Source organism: Corvus moneduloides, chromosome 9, assembly GCF_009650955.1.
Source record: "Corvus moneduloides isolate bCorMon1 chromosome 9, bCorMon1.pri, whole genome shotgun sequence".
Taxonomy (NCBI): domain Eukaryota; kingdom Metazoa; phylum Chordata; class Aves; order Passeriformes; family Corvidae; genus Corvus; species Corvus moneduloides.
In genome coordinates this window covers 1,369,557-1,391,888 of record NC_045484.1, presented here as the reverse complement: position 1 = coordinate 1,391,888, position 22,332 = coordinate 1,369,557, and the positions used below count along the sequence as shown (strand labels likewise).

The 22,332-nt window shown below is 54.9% G+C and overlaps 1 protein-coding gene across 6 annotated transcripts in view; it reads right to left on the bottom strand.

Moving 5' to 3' along the window:
- Positions 1–22,332, bottom strand: part of ASTN1 (astrotactin 1) — a 65,953-nt gene that overhangs the window by 23,729 nt on the left and 19,892 nt on the right. For 4 of the 6 annotated variants that reach the window (XM_032117582.1, XM_032117587.1, XM_032117586.1 and 1 more), the window contains exons 2-16: positions 21,692–21,879; positions 17,975–18,368; positions 17,044–17,190; positions 16,488–16,607; positions 15,275–15,424; positions 14,272–14,439; positions 13,984–14,068; positions 6,028–6,102; positions 5,436–5,573; positions 4,961–5,111; positions 4,158–4,324; positions 3,791–3,985; positions 3,359–3,486; positions 1,010–1,114; positions 649–837 (exon numbers count right to left, since the gene is read on the bottom strand). In XM_032117582.1, coding sequence (XP_031973473.1) covers positions 649–837; positions 1,010–1,114; positions 3,359–3,486; positions 3,791–3,985; positions 4,158–4,324; positions 4,961–5,111; positions 5,436–5,573; positions 6,028–6,102; positions 13,984–14,068; positions 14,272–14,439; positions 15,275–15,424; positions 16,488–16,607; positions 17,044–17,190; positions 17,975–18,368; positions 21,692–21,879 — 2,400 coding nt within the window. The remainder of the gene's footprint in view (positions 1–648; positions 838–1,009; positions 1,115–3,358; positions 3,487–3,790; positions 3,986–4,157; positions 4,325–4,960; positions 5,112–5,435; positions 5,574–6,027; positions 6,103–13,983; positions 14,069–14,271; positions 14,440–15,274; positions 15,425–16,487; positions 16,608–17,043; positions 17,191–17,974; positions 18,369–21,691; positions 21,880–22,332) is intronic. The other 2 variants (XM_032117583.1, XM_032117585.1) reach the window with 1 other exon arrangement.

The following is a 22,332-nucleotide window of genomic DNA, read 5'->3' as shown; positions in this document are numbered from 1 at the left end:
TAGACCAAGTTGCCACGGTCCTGAGGACAGATGGCAGCAGGCAGGAGTTAGGCTGCCTCAGCTTTTGTAAAGCTGCCATTCCAAGCAGGCACCACCTCTTCTTCCACTGGGGATCCCTCACAGCTCACTGCAGCCAGGGCACCGGAGGGGATGCAGCAGTGCCAGATGCCCTCTGCACCATGAGGAACTTCCCAGCTCCCAACTAATTCCTAGGCATTAAAAGCACAGTGCTGACAGCCCGGGAGAAGGAAACACATTGGAGGGAGGAAAGTCTGGCTGTGGGATGCAAGTGGAAGAGAGCAGATATGGCAGAGACAAAAGGAAGGAAAGAACAAGATTAAAGACAACAGTTAAGTCCAGAATGAGGCAGGATGGCTTGGCGGGGTTGGTGCACTTGTTTTTCATCTCCCTGGGGCTGTGCGTATTGATCTTTCTCTTTGGCCTGGACCAGTGCCTGCTGCAATCCATGGGAATCCTTTGTCTGGCTCCAAAGGGTGCGAGAGCAGGGTGTAAGTGAGACAATGACGTGGGAGACGCAGTCCTGGCACAGGCTGGGCACTTTCCTTGCTGTGCCAAAAGCAAACCCCCGCTTCCCACTCCCCTGGGGTGGCTGTGAGTGCCCTTCCCAAGGGTAAGCAGGGCTCCTACCTTTGCTGATGTCCTCATACTCCAGCCAGAGCTGCCGCTGGACCTGCCTGTTGGGATACCAGATGGAGCAGGACTCCTCGAAGCCGTACACTGCCTCCTGGATGTAGTGGTTGCCAAACTGGTCCAGCAGCGCCACGAAATCTCCACGGGAGGTGGCTCCATCCAGAGAGTGGAGAGCATTGCTGAAGGCTGGGAAGCAGATGGAGGAGACGCCCAGTTCCCAGAGCCCACCAAGCCCTTGCCACCTCCCTACACACTTGCGATGGGCAACCAGCCTTTGAGCCCATCAGCTGCCAGCAGAAGGCTACGTCACCTCTTGCCATCCTTCCTCCCCTTATTCCGCCTGTCCCTGCACACTTACACTGGGAGATGGTCATCTGGTTGAGCCGGACATGGTACATGACGGACTGCACCTTCCAGTGCTGCAGGAGGGGGTACCCAGACACCTCGCTGAAGTTCACCATCCCTGCCAGAGAAAGGACGCAGGGACTCAGTGACACTGGCTAGCCATACCTCACCATGGGCATGGCTGCAGCCCTTCGTGCCCGGGGCAACACAGCCAGCAGGGTGGGAAGAAGCCAGGGAAAAGGGTTGTGTACACACCACATGCCCCCAGGGAGGCACTGAGAGCTGAGGGTCAGGTGGTCCCCAGAAATTAAAATGATGGCTTTGAAGGAAAACACATAGGCTTGTTTCATTCAGCCGTCTGGGGCTCTGCGCTGGGAGATAATGAGCCTCCTCCTGCATCCCCTCCTGCTTCCTTCCCAGTGCCCACTCCCAAGGCATGCCCAGGTGTGCTAATTATTTCACTAATGAGAGCTGCACTTTTTAATGAGCTGTTTGCAGGCCTGGGAACGGTCACCGTCACGCCACGCGTGCCCAAGTGTGACCGGCCAAGAGACCCTGGGTCCCTTTCGGCTGGGACTGAGCTGAGTGAGCAACAGATGGACGGGGAAATGGCTCGCCTGTTGATGCTAATGCTCCCTCAGGACATTATGGCAATGCTGGGGCTGAACAGGACCCAGGGCTTGTCCTTCTCCTTCAAAGACATCCCATTCTTCAGCCATGTTAGCTGTGAGAAGCCAGAAATTCATGGAGGCCACGGGCTGGGTGGCCACTTACTCCTGCCCAAGGCCCATGGCAGCTCAGCTTCCACGAGCAGAGGGACAGAGAGGCCACCAAGGCTCAGACAAAGCCCCAGCACGGGACCTGAAGGGTGCTCATGGCTCTGAATTTGGTGACCAGAGCATCCCCAGAGTGCCACAGCAGGATGCTGGGACAGGCCACCCCCTCCCTCGCAGCTCCGGTGCTGCACAGCCCGCACGTCACGCCTCCGCCCGGCAAACTCTGCTGCTAAACAGGCACCCAGCAGGAGTTCAGGAGGATAACAGCGGGCATCCCCCCCTCTGAACAAGAACTGAAGGCAGAGGATAAGCAGGATAAGATCCTTTGCCTTCCAGCGCCTCTCTCTTCAGTGCTGGCTGCTGCCGACAGCTTCAAAGCCTTGCTCTTCCATGCAAAGTGTTTATGTAAAAACAGCCCTTCCTTACTCAGCAGCTCTGCCTCTCGTGTATTCACAGCCATATCCAGATCTGCTTCTGACAAGCAGAGAATATTTTACTTATTTTCCTTTTTTTCCCCTGGTTTTTTTTTTTCTTTTTTTCCCCCCTTAATCAGCCACAAATGCCAGCAGAGCAGTGGGAAATGAATAGGATAATTTACTGGCTTTTACCTCCCCAACATAACTGCCAGTGAAGTGCTGGTCCCACTGTGATGCTGGGGCTGAAGTGGCAGTGCCTTCCTTACGTCCATGTCACAGGCAGGAGAGCCCCACTGGCAGGCAGGTGTCCTCCAGCACCTCCAGGCAGGGTGGAGCATCCCCAGGGAAGCAGGAGTGACCCACCCATCCAGCTCTCTTGGGGAAGCTCAGCCCCGCAAGACCCCACCGGCACCCTCCTCCCTGGTGAACCCGCCTGCACGCACACCTTCATCGCCATGCACCCTGTCAGGGCAAGCAGCACCCACCAGACCCTGGATACAGCCCATGGGTGCTCCCCAAAATCCTCCTGGAAGCTCTGCCAGGCAAAGGGAATGCACAAGGTCTCATATGAGACCAAAACACCTTACTAGCCACATCCTATGCTTAGTAGCTCCTTGATGCCTGGGTCCTTTCAGCCAACAGCAACAAACACCAAGGAAACAAAGGTTATTTATGGGTGCTGGCAACTTGGAGAAAAGGCAGATCCTTGAAGGCTCTCTGGGAACCCACGATAACTTATCACTCATGGCCCGTGATGCTCTGGCACAGCAAACCAAAACATTTTGGCTTGGTGGCACTGGGTTTTGAATGCTTCATTACATCAGCAAAGAAATCAAAGGTAGCTGGAAAACTTTTTTTGCCTTTGAAAAAAAACCCCAAGAAAAATCCTTTTGCAAATGCCCCAATATTTGATGGATATGCCCCAATATTTCTACAATGCCCCAATATTTCTACACCCCACAATTAATTTACAGCCTTTGCCTCTCCTTCATTTTTAATGCCTTCCTCTTAGGCTGCTGGTTCCTCTACGTGCAGCTGAGCATGGGATGCTGAAGCCAGACTGGATATATCCCATGGTAGATACATCCTGTGGGAGGTTCAGGTGCTGAAGCTGGACAAGCTGGCAGCTGCCTCACTGGGAGAAACACGGATCCAGCTGGACCCACTCACCAGTGAGGAACTCAGGGTCGGGCATGGGGTCGGAGAGCTCCTCTTGGCACTGGTTCTCCAAGGGCACTGTGGCCACCACCAGCCCATCCGGCAGCTGCTGCTCCAGGCCCCGGGCAAAGTTGTTCTGCCTGGAAGTGGATTGCAGAGAGAAGAGCAAGGTTGGAGGACAGCAGAAATGACTGGGATCATCCCTGCCAGCGAGTGACCCATCCCAAAGAAACACCTGGCACTTCTCCTCTCCTTCAGGCACAGATTAAAAAGATGTCTGCTCTTGATGGCAAGTGTCAGATGCGCCCTCCCCACCAGCCTCTCCATCTTCTGCAAGGCGAAGCCAGACACAGATGGACCAGGCAGCCTGCTAAGGCTCCTTCCCATGCCTTCTTCAGTGAAGTCTGACCCTGCTGGGGTCCCCTCCCTACGTCTGCAACTCACCTGAACGTCCCTTTGAGCACCTGCCCCGGTGCCACCTCCTTGGAGTGGTTGTTGTAGCCATAGAAGATCTCCCCGAAGAGCGTCTGGTTCATGGGCAGCTCGCGGGGCTCGCCGCAGTCCCCCACCTCTGGGCACGACTCCGAGATCAGCTGGCACGACCGCCCGTCCGTGCCCAGCTTGTAGTCCTCGATGCACCTGGGAAGCCAGCACAGGCCCCACTGTCAGCTGCAGCCCCCCGCAGTGGGGACAGCCACAGGAACCGAGGAGACCCTCTCCATCCCAACCCTACAAGCTCGGGGCGGCAGCAGCAGTGGACAGCAGCACCTTGGGGGTGTCCCCGTGGCCAGGGAGGTGGTGGGTCACTCACCCACAGAACATGAGGATGTTGTAGAGCAGGGGGTCTTCGGGCAGGGGGACCATCTGCTGCAGGCACAGCTGCTCGCAGCCCCCGTTGAAGCCATCGGAGCAGTCCACGCCGATGTGACGGTCATAGCAGCCCGTGCCATCCTTCATGGGGCTCAGCCCCGTCGGGCACTAGCAGGGTGGGGGAAGTAAGAGGTGAAAACCCCTGGGAAGAAATCTGTCTCTGGGGCTGAGGTGGAGGGCAGGGCTCCAGCACTGCTCTCCACTGGAAACTGCAGCCTGAGCAGTGCTCAGGGGCTGCAGGGAGGACAGCAGCAGCACCATCCATGGCTGCAGATATTCCTCCTGCACCAAAGCCTCTTCGCAGCCCTCAGGAGCGTATCCCCTGAGGTGGGAGCCCTCCAAGCCATCCCCCACCAAGGCAATGTGCTGGTATCTCCAGCAACCCAGCTCTGGTGACCAACAAAGCAGCGCTGCCCTTTCCAAACCCACTGTCTGTCCACACAGCCTCGTCACCCCAATGCCCAGCTCTGGTGACATTGCAGCAGCGCACCCCAGCCCCACAGATTTGGGGCAGAGCCGCTGTGGTGGTGCCAGGGCACACACATGATTGATATGGAGCCTCCCACAGAGCCAACAAACAGATGAACTCTTATTGCCTCGTCTGTGTGTGTGTGTGCAGCAACAGAGGAGATGCCAGCCCAAAAACATCTTCCTGCTACAAAATGAACCTCAAAATATCTACCCTGAAGTGGCATTAAGGGAGGAAGGATTCCCTCTCTGGCCCCCCCTTCCTTGCTCACGCACCACACAGCCCGTCGAGTCCAGCTTGCGGTCCGAGATGCAGCGGAAATTCTTGCTGCAGCCCCCGTTGTCCCGGGAGCAGTCACGAACGGGGCCAAAGGAGTCGAGAAGGACCTCCAGGCTGTCGAAGGAGGATGAGGTCATCAGCTCTTCCCTGCGAGGAAGAGGAGGAGGAGGAGATGTGTCACTGCTTCAACGAGACGTTGTGGACGCATGCACGACCGTGGCTGCTGCGTGGGTTTTTCCAGAGCTCAGGTTTTCCTCAGGCTGACAGTGAGCTGGATGGCAGCCAAACTTTTAGAAGGATGCAGGAGCTACTGAGATGAGGAGGAATACTGCCAAAGGCTCAGCTTTGAAGGCACTAAACAGGGGCAGGTTAATGGATGTACTCATCTCCACCTGCAGAACGTGGGATGGGGATCCCAGCTCTGTTTGCTGAAGGCCCTCCTGAACTCCCTCACCCTGCTGTCCCACCTACCTGACCTCCACTGCATCCTCCATCACCGTCATGTCAGTCTTGCACTTGGCTGAGGGGTTGATGGCCAGCTCGGCCGGTGGGATGACGAAGCTCTTGCTCAGGGGCAGCCACATGCCCTCCCCCAAGGTGTAGGTGAACCTGCCGGGGAGAGCAGGGCACAGGGGGAAATGCTGAGCCTGGAAGGCTGTCTCTGCCCAAAACCAAGCCCTTGAGCCTCCCTGCTGCCCCACAGGGATGCCAGCCCAAACTAAGGTGTGTGGGCAGGGTAAAGTGGGGTGGCTCCTCCAAATACACCCAATGATTCCCAAAAATAGCGTGTAAGTTAAGTAATAAAAAACAAAAGGCACTTTCATTTTCCATAGAAACCCTCCTTCAGAGCCGAAAACTCAACCCTCACCATGAACAGAGAGGAGGAGCGGACTGCTGGGTACCCAGCACCCACATGGCAGCTGCAGGGGCATCTTCCCAGCCATGCTCACGTGTCCCCAGGAGGTGGCACAGGACAGCCGTGCTCAGCCCTGCCAGCTGGGCCTCCTGCATGAGTCGTATTTAAGCCCCAAAATGTGCTGAGCAGGTTGGCTTCACCACTTACCGAAAAATCTTGTCAGAGGGCTGCTCGCCCAGCACCAAGTCAAAGCCGCGCTGGAAGATGGTGTACGGCCACGGCCTGGAAAAGGAACCCAGTAGGATCACACCGGCCTCGTGTCCCCACTGCCGCTCACAGCCCAAAAGGCTTCCCCTGCTCAGCCCCCAACTCACTTGCAGAAGGGTCCTAGGGTAGGATGACTCAAACCAAGCTGGGACAAGGGGATAAAAGAGCCTCAGATCTGAGATCTCAATTTTGAGGTCCCTGAGACATCAGATTCTCATCCCAGCCCCAAGCTGCCAATAGGCCAGTGGTGTATCGCATCTGGTTTTTTTAGGGTACTCCAGCCATCCCCACATCCCTTCATGCTTGGTACCACCCGCCTGCTCCTGTTTTAGGGATTTGCATCACAGCTATGGAGCTGCAAAAAGAAAACCAAACTGCAGCTGGACCCTCTCTCTGAGAGGCTTTTGCCAGGGAGCACATCAAGCCTGGGACCGCAGTTTCACCACCTGCCTTATTACCCTCGTGCTTCATTGTTCCAGGAGGGGGAGCTTTGCAAAGGGGACTGAGAGGCAAGGTGGAAGCCTGGAGCCAAGCAGGAGGCTGGAGAGCTGATGGCCCCGTGCCCTCCATCCCTGCTGTCGTAGATAGCACAGGGTGATGAGTGACGAGCCACTAAGATTTGGAGGCCAGTGCTTTCAGTGGGACACCCGTGGCCACGACACCTTTGGGACATGAACCCCCAGCAGCACAGCCCTGCTGGCAGACTGTCACTTGCAGAGCGAGACTGACAGGAGACCCAGCCATGGTGGGCTTTGAATCAGGCAACATGAACCCTGCTCTCGAACCCTAAAACTCCAAATCCCCTTTGCAAGAGCTCAGAGCTGGGGAGAGAAGGAGATTTTCCATCCCATCGCATCACTGCTGCTAAAATTCAGAGTCAGAGTGTCAGGTGCCAGTGACAAGCCCAGGGATTTTCTCTAGAGGCTCTCCTGCACAAGCACTTTAATTTGTAATCTGAAGTTATTTCAGCCAGGACAAAAATAATAACGATAAAGAAATCCCGACTGCAGGATTACAGCACGCCTTCTCATTTCTTTGCTGGGATACAATGCCGTTCTCCTGCCCAGTCAGCTGGGAGCCGGGGATTACATTCAGCCCACAGATCGGATTGCCTTGAATGAGGTCAGCTTCGGCCAGAAAGAGATGTGCTCCTTGTGTCTTGCCAACACCTCGAATGCTTCACGCCTCCACCTTCCAGTGCTCCTGCAGATGGGTTTTATTCTTGCTTCTGAGGAGCATGTCGGGCCGGGAACAAAAGCAGAGGCTGTACAGAAGCGAGGTATTGTTCCCCCTCAACTCGGGTGGAAAAGTGGTTGTGGAGAGCTGCTCTTGGCTTGCAGCAGAGCTCAGAGCTGGGGCACGTGCTGCAGAAGCACGGTGGCTGCCAGGCCTCTGCCTGGTGGCACGTCTGGGAGCCCACAGATGCCAACACACCCAGGACATGGAGCCAGTCGTGTGTTTGGACCCGCCTGGGAGATTGAAATCAGCACCCAAGGCCATGTTGTGTCCACCCAGGATGCAATTCCCAAATGTGGCTGAAATTCTTGTAATCATAAGAGTCCCAGAATGGCCAGGGTTGAAAGGGACTTCAAAGATCACCTCATTCCATCTCCCTTCCACTAGACCAGGTTGCTCCAAGCTCCATCCAGCCTGGCCTCGGACACTTCCAGGGATGGGGCAGCCACAGCTTCTATGGGCAACCTGTGCCAGGGCCTCAGCACCTTCACAGTGAAGAATTTCATCCTAATATCTAATCAAACTTGTCCTCTGTCAGTTTGAACCCATTACCCCTGGTCCTAACCCTACATGCCCTTGTAAAAAGTGATGATGGCTTTGATCCAGGGAAGAGGTTTCTGTGCTTCAGGGACTGTGTGGCATCTCCCCAGCCTGCCGCACTTGTCCCTTAATTGGGGTGAAAAGAAAAGCCCCTTAAATGCAATGTTCAGCCTTTAGCTACATCCCTACATGGCAAGAGAGAGCCAGTGTTGCCAGGCACCACTGAGTCTGTGAGGACATGCACCTTCTGCAGAAAGGCCCTGAGACGTCCTCCACACACGAACTCTGGCTCAACGAGCGACACTCACCCATCCTCGTCTCCAAGGAAGCTCTCCAGGAGCTCAGCACTGGTATTTCCACCCACGCACTCTTGCTGACTTGTGCCTTCTGCTGCAGAGGACAGGGCAGCATCTGCTCCCCCAGGCACCCCTTACCTCCCCCACTGTTGCCTTTTGCCCCTGGTGCCTCTGCCACTGTTTCACCTCCTCCTTCCTCTGCGCGTGTCCCCACATGGCTGCCTCCCTCCCCACATGGATGCGTCCCTCCTCACACTCCCCACACGGCTGTCCCCCCGCCTGCTTTCTGCAATCACTGGAGGCACCTCACTGCTCTGGTTTGGGTTGTTCTCGGTGGGCGTTTTGGCTGAGTGGTCTTCGGAGCTCACAAAGAAAGGTGGGACAAATCAGCAGCTCTGCAGCTGATCAGGTTGGATTAAATGGGCCAGAAATGACAGCTCTCAGCTCCCTGCAAGCCTTAGCACTCAGGCAGGCATCTGAAACAACAAACTGGGGGATTACCAGGGCAACTGAGAACCACCAAATTCCCCACACTCAGCCAGCAACTTCCCAAGGCTGAAGTGCTGCCAGTGCATCCCCAGGATGATCTTAAGCCTCTTGGCTTTTCCAGATGGACCATTATCTGGATGCTTTGCTCCACATCTGGGCTTGAATGGAAGCTCACAAAACACCTGCTAAGCCCTCCAAACCTGGAGCTGCTGGTGATGCTTTGAACCAGCTCAACAGGGCCCCGGCCATGCTTCAATTGCAGCCCCCAGGGGATGAGGCAAGACTGACTTCTAGCATCAAGAACTGTGCTCCAGCTTGTCTTCACTGCCTGCAAAACTCTTCCAGACAAGATGGGTGGGGTGAGGAATAAGCCCAGCGCTGGCAGGATGCGACCACCAGGAGCTAACCTGGAGCAGCTGGTTTGAGAGGAGCTGGCAAGAGGCTGGAGGGGCCGCAGGAGAGGGTCTCTGCAGAAGGCACGAGAGGCTGCTGCACGGGAGTGTGACTGAAATGTCACCGGAGGAGAAAGCAGTCGGTTGGTACACACTGCAATAGGTGACTTCACATCTGGTCCCCTGACCTTCTGTGCTCTTCAGGGTTTCCAGCCAGTGTGCAGCACAAGGATGGCCACGCCAAACCCCATCGTGGCCACAAAGCACCAGCTCCAAGCGCCTGCCAGGACAGAGCTGCACCTGCTACCCCACCCCTTCCCCAGCAGCTAAGGAGCTCAGGCCCAGGGTGAACAGACCAGAGCATCCCCACAGCCCCTCCTGCACCCCAGGACCCCAAAGCGGGGACCCACGGAGACCCAGCAGCTGGGTCTTGTTATAGATTGTATAGCATCAGTTATCTTTCTTTCTATTATTACTTTTTTAGCTGGACCCAGCACCCAGACCCCGACGGTGGAAGAGCAGCGAGCAGATGTCACACGAGCACCTCGGCCCATTGTGGCTCCTCCCCAACTTCGCTTTGCAACAGCTTTGCTCGGCTTTCAGCTGCTGGTGCCTCTCCCCTTCCCACCCCCCACCCCTCCCGCCCTGCCATCCCTTGCAAGCAGCTCTTTATTATTAAAAATGCTAATACCGGCACTTTCTCCCTGGGCTGCCCGTAAATCTGCGAGGAGAATGAGGCGGGAGGAGGAGGCGGATGGGTGGTTTGGTGAAAAGGATCTGAAAGAACGAGGAGCTTTTATCACGCTGTCCTTCAGCTTGCAAAGCCGAGGCACATAGCAGGAGATGGAGAGAGGCAAGGAAAAGAAAAAACAAGATAGAAAAAGGGGTGGGGAAAGAAAAAAAAAAGGAAGAGGAAAAAAAAAGACTTTGGGCAGGAAAAGTGCTGTCCTTGTCACTTCAGTGTGTCCCTCGCTCTTCTGTGGGATGGGGAGCAGATGATGAGCGGGGATGGGATAGGAGGAGCAGGGGCACTGCCAGGATGGGGATATGTGTGTGCAGAAGAGGCGGGATGGGGACGGGAGGGGACGGGAGGGGAGCTGGGTGAGCAGGGCACAGGCTGATGCACTAATTCGAGTCCTGTGCTGGAGTGCAAAAACATCTGCAAGGCTGCGGGCGGGGGAACAGGACTGGGGTGGGGCAGTTTGCCAGCTGTTACAGAAGGATGAGAGCACCCAGCCTGACATGTTCACCATGTCACCTTAGACTGGCTCAAAACCTCCCCAGGCCAGGGTGAAGCCCATTACAAGTTGAAAGAGCAAATTGATAAAGACTCCTTCAATGCAGAGCACCTTAAATCTCAGCGCGGGAGGCTGAAAAGAGCACCCAGGGAACTGCTTGTGTGGAGGGGAAAGCCACGTGTGTGTGTGATGGATCTAAGGGCTGGGATGAAAAAGTACAAATGCAGGCAGGTAACAGTTTATTAACTAAAGACAGAATGAGCTGGTTTGATTTTTGGCGAAGTTATACCACAAAAAGAACCACAGAAATTTGGTTTGATGAGCAGAGATGAAGCAGGGCTGGTAGGACTGCTAGAAACTGCATCCTACTCAGGAAACATTAGAGTAAGAGCCGAAAAGCAGCTAATTAACAATGCATATCAAAGCAGGGAGACAGACTGTGAACACACAAGCAGCACCAGACAGATTTGTTTAAAACAGCTGAAGAGCAGCACACACACACCAAAAAAATGACAAAAAAAAAAAAAAAGAAAAAGCAGCTGATCAAATGTATCTGCTACCCATGATCAAAAAGACGTGAGTTTTTGAAAAACTGAAGAAGGTTTAGGGTCCGGACACGCTGGGTAAAAGATGCAGTGCGGAGGCGTGGATCTCAGCCTGGTACCCAAAATACACACAGCACAAAAAGCTTCTCACTGCCATCACCAATGAAGTACAAAGATGAGCTCGCCTTCATGAGCAAAATTAGATGCTACTGAGTGAACAGACACCGAGCCAACTTGTCAGCACTGTAAATAAAAACAAACCAACGGCAAAACTAGCTAAACCAAAGGGTTGAAATGAGTTTTCAGATAAAAAGGCCACCCTGGGAAAACAGAAGAGGTCATATCCAGAACACATCACTCCCAAGTTTGCCAAGGGATTTGGCAAATCCTGCTCTGTTGACCAAGCACCAACGTGGTTTCTCTGGGGACTGACCCGTGGTGGCAGCACATCACTCCAGCATTGGAGGGCTCAGAGCATATTAGACAAACAGTGGTCAGAAACGATTCAGGCACAGCTGATCTCACCTTGGCATGGGGGCAGAGAGCAGGAGATTTGCAGACATCTCTTTCAGGAGAGCCTGCAGGCCACCCGGTTGGGCTGGAGCTGGGAGTGAGCTGGTGAGCCCAACAAAAGACAGCATGGCAGCTCAACCTCCACCCCAAAAACCAAAAATACCAGCTTACAGCTACAAGTTACTCAGCTAAACAGGCTCTGACAAGATGGTTCTGCTAGGCTAAAGAGACTTCATCACAGTCATGACCATGTGGAGGCCAAAGGTTCATGTAGAAGAGACCTCCAGCACAAGCCCTTCCAGGCAGAGCTGCACTAAGCAGCACCTGGACATCAGGAACAGATAGCAGAGCAGGAAAAAAACTCTCATTAAACACCAAGCTGCCCTCAGCATCACGATGCTTAGTGTGAACATGCTTTCAAGAGCCCCTAAAAATAGCAGAAGCTGCAGGTAGGGATGGTGAAGTGTGGTTTCAGCTGCTACCATTTTGCGAAACAAAAATCTGATGAGTTCAAGGGAGAAACACAAAATGACCCCGGTTTCAGGTGGCTTCAGAGAGTTTTCTACGGATAGTGACACTGCAGCATTGGAGCCTTCTCAAGAGCCCAGACAAGGGCAGAAGGACTTTGACAGCCCCACCATGGTCTAGGGCTGTGTTGTACCTCAGGGAAAAGGAGAACTGCCAGGTTTCTCCGCCCCAAACAGAAAAATACTTTGGAAATGCTGCACATGATTTGTCATAGCCAACTCCGGTATATAAGAAGAAACACAAGAGAAGATGCACCCTAGCCAGGTATGGATCCTGTTGCAGGAGAAAAGGCAGAGGGAAGGCTCCTGTGGGAGCATCAGGTTGGAGACGGATCTAAAAAAGCAGCCCCAAATCCCCCAGAGGAACAGAGGAGGTCCTGAGCACCTTTCAGGTGGGCACTGCTGAGGCCAAAGCTGCGTCAGGAGATGCAAACAGGTCCAGGGGGCTTCAGGAAGGTATCAGTCCTTCTTGCCCTTGGCTTCTCTCCAGCTTGTTGCCATCTCTATTTTTTCCCAATTTACCTGAAAGCAGCATCTTTTTCTCTGCTTTGCCTTAAGAAAGCGAAGCAGCTAAATCAGGAAAAAGCTAGAGAAGGCAGTGTGCATGGAGAAAAAGCGTGAAGCTGCAGACCCACGCCCAGGAGCGAAGGAGAAGCAGAGGGTCAGGAAGCCAATGTTTCTCCACAGTGCTTATCCCATTTTATTACTAGCCTCGATGGACAAAGTCATTTGCCAATCTGCTTTTTGCAAGGTGGCGGGCAAAAAAGCTGCTCTGATGGAGGCAGAGACTGGCACCAAAGCCACGTGTGGTCATGGGTGGCTGTGGGCTCTTTCCACCCACTCTGAGACACTCCTAAACACAGCATATCCCCACACAGGCAAATCCCTGGCAGGGGAATACCCCCCCACACACCCCAGCCCATCGCTCAGTGCCTCTTACGAGATGGCACAGAGGAGCTGGGGTCACCCCTCCTGGACACCGGTCCCCGGGGACAAACAGGACAAGGAGCTGTATTTCTGCCTGTGTTTTCCTGGCCCAGCAGAGGTACCTTGCAGAGGTTTGGGGACCATCACCACACCACGTAGCACATCCCCAGCATGGGGCCACCCGCGCCATGAACATCACCCCGGCTCAGGGCACCCAGAGCAACAACTTGTCCAACACAGCTGGTGCTCCACGCTGGGTTTAGTTGCTAAATTGCCTTTAAAAGGATAAAAACCAGAGAGGGGGCTGGAGATGGAGCAGCAGTGCTCCCTCCAGGGCTGCAGTTCAAAGGGACACAGTGGGGCCGGCCGGCACCAACAGCCCCCCAGCACAGCCACACGGAGCGGGGAGATGCCAAGCCCAGCCTTTGATGATTTTTCTCTCCCCACTGTGAAGACTAATAACTTCAGAGAGGGCATCCTGACACGTGCAGGGCCACCAGCGATCCAGCTGCTGCATAATGAGGTAAGGGGATAAAGAAGGGTTTGGAGGTGCCATGGGACCTCTGAATTTGGGGGTGTCTTGGCTTTCTGCACACCACCTCCAGCCATTCCAGCTGCACCTCACAGACACGTGAGGGTTGGGGGACAGATGGAGCACGCCCTTGAGGGTCAGAGAGAGATGGGAACTTTTGGAATGCACCGCCGAATTGGTGCTGAAACACCAGAATCATTTCCCTTAGCACCTGCAGGGGTGTGAGGCTGGGAGCAGACCGTGACTCCTCTGTTCCCTCAGCCACAGTATCAGAGCATCTCATTTTCCCAATTTTCAACAGGGACCTCGACCCGACCTCAGCCCTCCTCTGATGCCTCCCACACCCGAAAGGAAAGCCCCACAAAGCGCAGGATGCCCAGGATAGCGTGCACAAGGCGGCAGGGGAGGAACAACCTCAATCTTCTCCAGGGGGTGTTCACTCTAAAATGTGACAATGGCCTCTTCTACATCATTCCCGATTATTTCGAAGAACAGAAATCCTCACCTCCCACAGACCTGCTGCAGAGCCCAGCTGTGTGCTGACCTTACAGTTCACTGAGGTGCCTCTAACTCTGCCACCCAAGAAGTTACCACAGCCCCGCTCTGCTGCTCTGGAAGCCCAGCAGCTCCGTGCCAGGACCCTCCAAGCCGGGGCACTCACCCCTGGTTCGTCCCCCACTCGTTCCGGATGCAGAGGTGCTTGTGCACAGGGTCTTTCATGTAGCCTTCATAGCAGAGACATTCCCCTGTGGAGACAGGGACGGGAGGGACGTGGGAGAACGCACCTGGGAAGGCTTTCCATGTGCTCCCCTGCCCAGTGCAGCCTGCAGCCACCCCAGGGCACCCGGCAGCTCCAGACTGCACACGGAGAAGGTGAGGAAGCACCCACGGCAGGGTTCAGGAGGCAGAGGTGAGCTCACAAACCCACCCCAACCTCGACGACACTTACCAGTCTCGGGGTCACACTGGTGCTCACAGGGGTCGAGGAGGCGCCGGGCGCAGAGGTCCAGGGCCCAGGGCCCACTGGAGTTTTGCTGGGAGAAGAGGACGACCTGTGCTGGGTTCAGCCAGTCACTGGCATCCAGCTGGCTCCCCTCCAGCAGGATGAACCGGCTTCCTGCCACCAAGACAAGGGGAGTCAGTGTCAGCAGCCTGCTGCTGTACCCTGCACCCCACGATGGTCCCCTGCATCCCATAAGGGACCCCTCCATCCCGTGCTGTTTCCCCCCCATCCCGTGATGGATCCCTCCATCCCCTGCCCATTCACTCCATCCTGAGACAGTCCCCTCTGTTCCACAAGAAATCCTCTGTCCTGTGCCCATCCTGTCTGCCCTATGACAGCCCCCTCCATCCCATACCTGTCTTCTCTATCCTATGACAGCTCCCTCCACCCTGTGCCTTTTCCCTCTGTCCCACAGCAGCCATCTCCATCCCACACCCCTTTCCCTTGGTCCCACACTGAGGTCTGATCCCTCTGTCCCACAGTGTCCTTCATCCCATGATGGTCCATTTAATCCCATATCCGTTCCCCTCCAACCCACAATAGTCTCCTTGGCCCTATGCCCACCCCCTCCATCCTGCACCAAGCCCTGTGTCCCCCAGCAGCCATCTCCACCCTGTGTCTGTCTCTTCTGTCCTGTGCCTATCTCCCCCATCCTGTACCCCTCCATCCCTTGCTCCCAGCATGGTATACCCTCCATCTCACACCAGACCCCTCTGCCATGGACCCGCCCCCTCCATCCCATAACAGCCACCTCTGTCTTCTACCCATCCCCTCTGTGCTGTGCCCACACCTTCCACCCCATGCCCACTGCCTCTGTCCCACACTGGTGCCCTCCATCCATGCCTGTCCCTCTGTCCTGCCGCCATCCCACCCATCATTCCCCCCCTCTCCTCCATTAGACCTCACAGAGTGGGGCAGGAAGAAATGGGGAAGGCCACGGGGTGCTCACCGTCAGCGATCAGGTGCTCAGGGACGTGGAGGGTGATCTTGACGACCAGGGGGCAGTTCATGTGGGAGGAGCACACCAGGCTGATGACACAGCTCGTCACACTGATGAGGGTCAGCGTGGTCTTGTTCACAGGGCTCCGGGGGGACCCCACTGCAAAACACGGGAGCACAGTCAGACCTGACACCTGCAGGACCTGGGAAGATCTCCAGGTGCAGCCAGGGGACCTCAGGATGCAGAGACCCTGCCCAGCCCCCAGGAAATCCAGCATCAATTGAACCAAATGGAGTCTCTTTGGACTTTGAAGAGCATGAAGCAGCCTTTGCCATGGGATTCTCCAACCCTCTCCCCGGCTGTGACCAGGATCCTCCTGATCCCCCAGAGCCCTGGCTCTTCCACACCCTGCACTGCAGCATGCTGAGAACTTTGCAGCAGCAGAGCTTTAAAGCAAAGCAGAGATATTGAGGGGGAAAACAGGCAAATGCAGTATCCTGGTTTTCCCCACTCCTTCTTGGCACTTCACTCGGGTTAATTTTGTCATGACAACAGGCTCATGGATGCTCTTGAGAAAGCACTAGAGAGCCCTAATTGCTCAGGGCATGCAGGTCTTTGACTTTTAATCTTTCAGCTGAAGAAGCTGAGTGGGAAAAAAACTGGCTGGAGACAAAGCCTGAATCAGTCTCCCAGCACCAGCTAAAGGAGATGGCTCTCAGTCTCGCCACTCCCAGAAAAACAAGGCATCATCCAGCAAACAAGGCTCAACGAGGGAAAACAGACACTAACTTCCCTCTTGGGAAGAGGAAAGCTCCCAAAGGGATGGTGCAGGGCAGTGGGGCAAGACTCCTGCCTGGGGCCCGGGGCCGTGCCCATCCCCTGGTGCACGTACAGCTGGTGTGTGCACGGTGCTGGAGCAGACCCCGGCAGCGCCGTGCTGAGCGGCAGCACGGGAACGCAGGGGCCAGCCTTTGAAGCGTGTTCCTCATTAATATACACCCGTGCCCGGCAGCAGCCTCCAGCAAAACATCAGAATACATTTCATCCTCTGCTGAGAAGCTCCACCGGAGAGCAGCAGCAGCCTGCTGCGGAGCAGGGACCGGTGCCTGCCTGCGGCAGCCGCGATGGCACTTGGGCTTCCATCTTTCTGCCAATGCAAAGGCTCCACACCCAGAGAAGCAACGGCAAATTAAAGCCAGAGGGGTCACGGCTCGTCACCCACCTCGGCTGCGCCTCCGGCTCCGCGAGGGGTCCGTGTAGAAGGTCAGCTGGGGATCGGTGTCTGCCTCTGTCCCCGAGTCCCCCTCGGGGTTGAGAAATGCCGAGCCAGCTGCAGGGGACACTGAGTGTAGTCATGGAGGGGTTGGCACCGTGCCACCCCACACCTTGGCACCCTGCATCACCCTTTAGGGAAAGCCTTGCCCTAAAGACCAGAAGCCTCATCTGCCAGGTGCAGCAGGGACAGCATCTGTTCCCCTGCCTACCACACACAGCCTGACCCCCCTGCCATGGGTTACCTTGCAACTTTTCCCCATGGCTGTGCCATGATCCTGAAATATTTACTGGGGCAAACACCCTCTGCATCTTTGTAACCAACCGGCCCAACATCATTTGCATCCTTGCAGGCAGCACATTTTCTGCTTCTCCCCAGCCAAATCCTCTTTTCCACGCTCTCACCCAACTCTGGCCCTGTTTCTCCATCCCAGGGGAGGGTGGGTTGCTGGAATGTGGGTGGGTGGAAGCCCAAGGCAGCCCATCCACCCCGGGGACCGCCCTACCTCGTGCTTTGTTGTTGATGCGCTTGCGCTGGCTGCTGGAGGTGTGGGACAGCAGCGTGGCCTGCTGGTGGTTCGAGTCCACGGGGCTGGTGGCAATGATGTTGTCCTTGTACTTGTTCATCAGGGACAGCTTGGCATTATCACTCCCTGAGCAGGAAGAATTGAAGAGAAAATATTTCAGGGATAAAGCGTTTTAAAAGGGAGGGAGGTGAGAGAAGGATTTCCTTGGATCCATCTCTAGATCATCCCAAGGTGATCAAGGTGCTGAAGCCAATGAGCTGAGCTGCCCCCAACGCACACTCACGAACACCTCAAATCCTGAAGAGGACTGGCATCTCCACCAAACTAGCCAAAAGCTGAGAAATTAACAGCCGCTCAGGGCACTTCTTCATATGCAGGAGAGCATTAGGCACCACACCATGGTATTCCCAAACTATGTCTCAGCTGAGAAGGCTCTAGCTGGATGGCTCAGTCAGTGATGTGGCCAAAGAACAGGTTTGTTACAAGCCTCAAAGAATCCCTGCTGGCGATCAGAAGGCAGCATTAACTCTGAATCGTACTGATGGCAAGTATAATTTTGCTACTAAAAACCTCAGCTAAAGAAGACACCAGAAATCTGGGGATACAAGAGGGAAGTTTGGGGGTCACGATGGGATAGCATGGAGGGAACCCCATTCTGGTTCTCTCTCAGGCTGCAGGAACCACAGCCTTCCCCCACAAAGCCACATTGTCCCAGCCATGTCCCACTCAGCAGGGACTGCTCTCAGCTGGCCGCAAGGTCTCCCAGCAGTGGAAGCGCCTTCAGGCGACCACCAACATCTCACACCCGACGAAAACCCGGAGAAACGGGGAAAATGCTCAAGGGAAAACACGTGCCCGGAACTGTGGAGAGAAGACGTGTTGGAAAGGACCCGGCTCAGCCCATGCCCACCTGGTGTGAGGTCCATGCCGGCCTTCTCATTGCAGCCCTGCAGCGAGTCCAGGGTGCGGGTGACCTGGCTGGCGAAGTCCTCGCCGCCGTTCATGCACTCGCGCTGCAGGTGGTGCCGCAGGTCGGTGATGTCGTACTCGTAGCCGTCCAGGATGGGCGTCTCGCGGATGCTGAGCGTCCCGCTGGAGTTGTGGCCCTGCACGCGGGCGTTGCGCAGGCTCTCCCGCCCGTGGCCCCCGATCAGCACCGATGGGATGTAGTGGATCTCGTTGGCCGCCTCGGCGCTGGCGCTCTTCTGGGGCTGCGGCACGCGGCGCCGCTTGCACCACCGCCGGCGCGTGTAGAGGATCATCACCAGGCAGAGGATGGAGAGCAGCAGGGCGATCATCCCTCCCTGCGGGGCACCAACGAGAGCAGGGATCAGCCGGGGACCGCCACCGGCCATCCCCTGGGACACAAACACCCCAGGTGTGCTCCAGGGTGGCCAAAGCAAAGGAATTGGCGAGGGGAGCCTGATCGCACCAAGAGTGTGCTGGCACCGGGAGCACCCAGTGCTGGCCAAGGGCTCCCAGATGGAGCCTGCCTCAGGCTGGACCACTTTTGAAGTTGCCACCGAGGCATGAAAAAGCAGCATTTAAAGCAAAGCGCGTCTTGTTTCACTCTCCTGCCTTTGAGAACAGAGATCAGCTTTATTCCAGGCAAATGCTCCTACGGGCACTTTTTCTGACCCATTTCCAACCAGTTTCAGTGCTGTCACTCTCAATCTTGGGAGGTTTTCCCAGGGTATCCGGCAGAAATTGCAGTGCAGATTAAAAGACATCAAGGCTTGGGACAGGCAGATGACTGAAGTGTTGTTTGGGGAACATCTTGGGGGGAAGAGGCTGAAAAAGCTCCTGTCCCACAGGGACAGACCCCAAAAGAGCACCTGGCATCCTGCCATCCTGCCACTGTCCCCAGGATCACCCTCCTGCAAGATGTCACACAGAGAGAGGGCGGTGAGATGAAAGCCCCAAACTGGCCCGTTATGCACAGTCCACCACAAATTATAACAATAATAACAATAATAACAATAATAACAATAAAAAGCATGCGGAGCCAGCTAAGAGCTCAGAGTCCATCCACAGCTCCCTGCTCTTTCCTAAGCAACAGGTGATCTTGAGAAAATAAAATAATAGTAATAATCTGCTCCATTAGGATAAAACATTAAGGGAATTATTGGATGAGAAGCAGGAGAGGCAGCTGGAAAAGGAAGTTTAATGGCCATTACAGTTTAATCCACTTTCATTTCCAGAATAATGCAGCTGTGATGTGAGGGTGACCCTCCCAGCCTCCTTCCCAACTTTCTCTAAAAACAAAAAAAAAAAAAAAAAAAAAAAAAAAAAAGAAAGAAAGAAAGAGGAAACAAACTCCAGGGATTAAGGAGACCAGCAGTCCTGCAGAAGAGGGGGGGCTGGCTGGCATCCTTCTGGCCAGCAGCCTACAGCCAGGAAGCTGGAAAACCTTTCTGGGGCTGAAAACTGGCCCTGGATCGTAGAAATCAGAGAAACCTACAACAGTTTTGATTGGAAGGGACCTTAAAATTCATCTCATTCCAACCCCTATGCCAAAGGCAGGGAACCCTTCCACTGTCCTAGGTCACTCCAAGCCCTGTCCAGCCTGGTCTTGGACACTTCCAGGGATGGGGCAGCCACAGCTGCTCTGGGCACTCACTCTCTGCCAGGGCCTCAGCACCCTCACAGGGAAGAATTTCCTCCCAATATCTAATCTAAATCTCCTCTGTGTCAGTCTAATTCCATCACTGCACGCCTTTGTATAAAGTGCCTGGCACAGTCACGCAGAATTTTTTGGTGGTGAGTGAGCGCCTGTTTCTATATCGTGCTCCAATCCCTACGAGTTCCTGTGATCCATAAATAAGTGGGGACTGTCCCCATCCCCACCAGAGGTGGCCTCCTCTGTCATGGCTCTCCATCACCCTAGGGAAAGTCCACCTGCAGGTGGGGTGACGAGCAGGTAGGAGGAATACCAGGGCATTCCTGGCTTTCCTTCACCCTCTGAATGCAAATTCAGTCCCCCAAGCAGCAGCGAGCTCTGCCATACGCCTGTGCTGGTGAACAGGAGACACCAAGCCAGAGCTCGAACCTGGTGGATGCTCTTTTTTTTCAGACAGTGGCTGTGGGTTTACAAAAGAGACTTATTATTCCACTGAAACTGAATTTCTTCTGCCCTGATAGTCTGAGAGCTCAGACTATCCCTGAGAAAAGCAGCCTGTGGACCGCTGAGATTTCAAGAGGCTCCGAGAGGAGGATGAAAGCCAGAGCTGAAGTCTTCCCCACCCACTGCCTGTTGGAGAGGGTCAGGGCATCACCTCAGAGCCCCGTTTTCCCTCCACAGGAGCACAGAAATCCTGCTCTGTCTCATTCCCCCCAGTCTGTGTGATGGCTGTCAGAGCAGCCCTGCACTGGATGGGTGTGGGAGCGCTCCTCACCCGGTCCCCGAGCAGACCTTGGTCACGGTGGATGCAATCCCTCGCTCACACTTCTCCTCTTGGCAACCACACAGCGAAGAAAGAAAACCAGCCTTGAGAACTCCACGTGATCCTGACTCCTGGCACAAAAGCCAACCTCTATCAGTCACAGAGTAAGGACGCTGTCGGAGCGGAGCCGAGGGTGATGGGGAAAAAGAGGCAGAAGAGGACTCAATCTGTTTGTGCACGTTTTGGTGTGACAGCAGTGAGCTGCAGACATCCTTTTCATCAGCTCGACAACAAGCCTTGATCCAGGCACTCCTGCCTTGATCTTGGGATACAGCAGTGCCCAAGAAGACCAAGACCACGGTGGGGCCAGCCTCTCCAGGGGTGATGCACCCTCCTAGGAGCAGCTGGGAATGGACAGCAAAATAGAGGTAGTGGTGCAAGATGTTTTTGGGAGTGGCTTTGCAAACGATTTTTTTTCCCTCAGACTAATCAAGCACAAATGATGGAGGAGAAACCTGGCCTGGGGATGCAATCTGGAAGAGCAATTGAAGCTCTTATTAGGGTAGACACCATTGAACAGCCTGTTTGCAGCCTCGGCAACCCATTGGCTCTGGCTAATTATCTTCCAAGTGGCACAAAAATTGTAGAATTCTTCAAATTTTTTCCAATGTAGCAAAAAACCCCCAATCAACACACCACAGATCTTCCCCCAACACACAGATCTCTCCTTTCTCTGCCACCAAAACCTTGTCTCTGTGTATCTGGGTGGGGGAGTATCGCTGTGCAACCTCGACACATGAGACGCTCTTGCTGTGAAACGACGGCCGCGGGGCTGCCACGCTGATAGAAGTGGGGGTGACAGTGCCTGGTGGCACCGTGACACCTGCTGTGCATCAGGGCAGAGGGCAGCAGGCACCGTGCACCAGGCAAAGGGCTCCTGACAAGTCAGTGTGAATTAACCCTGGGTTAATGTGCTTGAAACCCTCAAAGCACAGAACCCCCGGGGGCAAACGTATTTTCGAAGTGATGCAAGCTAAGGGAGAGGTTTAAAGCAGCCTGTTCAGGCACTTAGCATTCACCACTCAGAGAGGTGCCCAGGGCATCCTAACCACCCCAAAGGTGGGCACAGTTCCCCATCCTAGGGCAGCTGGAGCCAGATGGGAGAATAATTGGCTTTTCATAAGCCACTGTATTTTCTACAGGCTTCTGGACAGCTAAACGGGGGCTGCCTTCCCATCACATACCATGACAGAGATGTGGAGGATCCTCAGCTCCTCCTCTGCCGACTCAGTCTGGGGTTCCTCTGTGGGGTCGAAGCCGGGCAGGTTGGGGGCCCCGTCCTGGTGGTGGATGTGGAAGAGCAACGTGCCATTCTCCAGCCACTGCTGCCGCCAGCGCACCAGTGGGATGTCATCCGTGTTGCCTGAGATCTCTGCAAGAGCAAAGCTGGTCAAGGGGGAAATGTGGAGCAGAGGGTTCGTGGGAGACATTCACCTCTTCCCAAAAAAGTTGGTGGAGGGACCAAAGGATGCACACCCTCCGGTCACCTCCTGCCAGCACCGTGGCTGCCCCTACATAACCCCACAGCCTGAAGGGCTAAAGCAGAGTAAAACCATATTTCTGGGTATAATCCAGATGTAGGCCTCTCCAAAAATGCAGCTGTGGTGCAGGGAGAGAGCACTTACTGACAGCAGTAACCCAGCAGCATCCTCCCAGCTCCAATTTGGACAGGTTTCACCCACACACTTCATGTTAAACGCAGCTTCAGACATTGGGAGCACAGGATACAGGACAAATTCTCAGCAGCACGATGGGATCATTGGGACCACATCACAAATTATTGCAGACTAAATACTTCCCATGCTTTGTGAACAGTGAAACATGG